The 2,500-nt window shown below is 46.8% G+C and overlaps 2 protein-coding genes across 2 annotated transcripts in view; one reads left to right on the forward strand and one right to left on the reverse strand.

Moving 5' to 3' along the window:
* Nucleotides 1–2,500, reverse strand: part of LOC138979126 (uncharacterized) — a 90,818-nt gene that overhangs the window by 26,501 nt on the left and 61,817 nt on the right. The window lies entirely within an intron of this gene.
* The window catches only part of LOC138977995 (streptococcal hemagglutinin-like), a 14,823-nt gene that overhangs the window by 11,571 nt on the left and 752 nt on the right, over nucleotides 1–2,500 (forward strand). The window contains exon 4 of the mRNA XM_070350605.1: nucleotides 232–2,500. This exon is cut by the window's right edge and continues 752 nt beyond it. Within this exon, the coding sequence (XP_070206706.1) occupies nucleotides 232–1,505 (1,274 nt within the window). The 3' untranslated portion in view covers nucleotides 1,506–2,500. The remainder of the gene's footprint in view (nucleotides 1–231) is intronic.

Here is a 2,500-nt window from a genome sequence, read left to right on the forward strand (position 1 = left end):
GTGTGTGTGTGTGTGTGTGTGTGTGTGTGTGTGTGCGAGCTAGCGCGTGTGTGTGCGTTATGCGCGCGTGCGTACGTGCGCGCGTGTGTGTGTATGCGTGCGTTTGCGTGTGTGCATATGTGCGTGTGTATGTGTGAATTATCATTCTGCTCGCTCGCATGCTTGTGTCTGTATGCTTTGAATCACTAATGAATGTATTTCTCACACTAGTGTAATCTTGGTGTATTCCAGATGCACCTCTTGAGGACGGATTTTGCCCATCAGAACAAAGCACACAAACCGCCACGACAGTAACGGCTACTTCAACCACGACTCAATCAGCAGCTGGTTCTACGGCTGAATCAGCAGCTGGTTCTACGGCTGAATCAACAGCTGGTTCTACGGCTGAATCAGCAGCTGGTTCTTCGGCTGAATCAGCGTCTGATTCGACGACTGAATCAGCGTCTGATTCGACGACTGAATCAGCATCTGAATCTACGGCTGAAGCAGCGTCTGATTCTACGGCTCAATCAGCATCTGACTCTACGGCTGAATCAGCATCTGAATCTACGGCTCAATCAGCGTCTGATTCTACGGCTGAATCAGCATCTGACTCTACGGCTGAATCAGCGTCTGATTCTACGGCTGAATCAGCGTCTGATTCCACGGCTCAATCAGCATCTGACTCTACGGCTCAATCAGCGTCTGATTCTACGGCTCAATCAGCGTCTGATTCTACGGCTCAATCAGCGTCTGATTCTACGGCTCAATCAGCATCTGAATCTACGGCTCAATCAGCGTCTGATTCTACGGCTCAATCAGCATCTGCATCTACGGTAAAATCAGCATCTGGAAATACCGCTGAATCAGCGTCTGATGCTACTGTTCAACCAACAGTCAAGACCACGTCTGAATTAGTGACCGTGACCGAATCTTACTCTACTATTGAATCAACTGCTATGACCACATCTGTACCGAAGACTGTGACTTCGTCTGACTTTACTGCTAAATCAACAGTTGTCACTACATTTGAACCGACGGTTCTGCGAACTTCGGAAACAACGTCTCTGACCTCCTCCGATTCCGTTACCCAGCCAGCGTCTGTGACTGCAGGTCAATCTGCTGATACATCTACGACCGAGAAAACAATTGATAGATTTTCGACAACAAAGGCTGAGGCTACAACTTCAAAATCTCAGCTGCTCTTCTCGCGTGAACAAAAATGCTGTAAATGTGTCGTGAAATCACGCTTCAACGACAGTCTGCTCTCCGAAGAACAGCAGCAGCGATTGTCGGAAGCCATTGTTAGACAGTTGACGATCTCCACCAAAAACCTCTCGGCTACAGTCCGCAAGAAGACAAGCGCTCCAGACGATAGAACGTCTTCCATGGCGATGGGTTATGTTGGTGTTCTGGTCTGTGTGATTCTTATCGTCATTCTCGGGGCCTTGGATCTGCTCACTGTGGTTCAGTTCTTCAGCAAGACACGCGCAAGCCGTCCTCAAAAAGTGAAGCCTGAACAATAATTCAGGGATGGCCAAATCGTCCGCCCGATCGCCAGGGGCGAGTACAAAAATCTGCCGGGCTAGTAGATACCGGCTGGCAGCTCGCCCGCATGGCCCGTGAACATTTTGGTCAAATTCAAATTGTTGGTTGTATATATAATCAAGTTTTAAAGCCATATAAACACTGCAGTTACAGGAACTTCTGTCGTCTGCAAAATCCTCGCCATGTTCTAGTGAAAATAAAACGAGGCTCCTGTGCGTGTCACTGCTGGTTTAATTATTTAAAGGAATCTTACACTAATAATTTGTTGTGTGGTATGTACCGGGCCAGAGACATTTCTGGCGGGCTAGTGACTTTCTTGAAGTTACTTGCCCGGCTGGCGAGTTAACATTTTGAGATTTGGCCATCCCTATAATTCAATGAAAGGTTGTGGTTACTGTCGTGTTTCCTTGTGATATTTCAGCTACGAGAAAGGAAACTTCCACGAATGAACGAGAGAATGTTTACTTGTCCTACAGGCTAAACATGTCGCCTCTTAAGGACATGATTTGGGTTATATGATAATTTGAGTTTTTTACGCCCTCACCGGCTTTTGAGGAGATACACAAGTGTATGCGTGTTTAGGTGGTATCAGCCATCTGCACTCTTTTACGTGCCATTGTGGTGACACGGGGGTGGGATATGGCTTCCGTCTCTGAGGGCCCCAAAGGGGGGGTATCTTCACGATCACGGGAAGGGACATTTTAGCTTTCACGATCACAGTTACCTTGATTTTTGTTTTCACGATCACAAACACCTTGACGAATAGAGGATCATAGAGTGATACAACTGTGAAAAATGTACGTTGAAAATAAAATGCTTTGCAATAATGCCCATCACGATCACGAAAACAAATGACGATCACGATCACGAGACTTGATTTTTTTGTCATCACGGATCACGGGCAAAGTCCCATCACGATCACAGAAATGGAAATTTCGGCAATCACGGTCACAGAAAGGTCAAAAAACGCCAA

Source organism: Littorina saxatilis, linkage group LG10, assembly GCF_037325665.1.
Source record: "Littorina saxatilis isolate snail1 linkage group LG10, US_GU_Lsax_2.0, whole genome shotgun sequence".
Lineage (NCBI taxonomy): Eukaryota > Metazoa > Mollusca > Gastropoda > Littorinimorpha > Littorinidae > Littorina > Littorina saxatilis.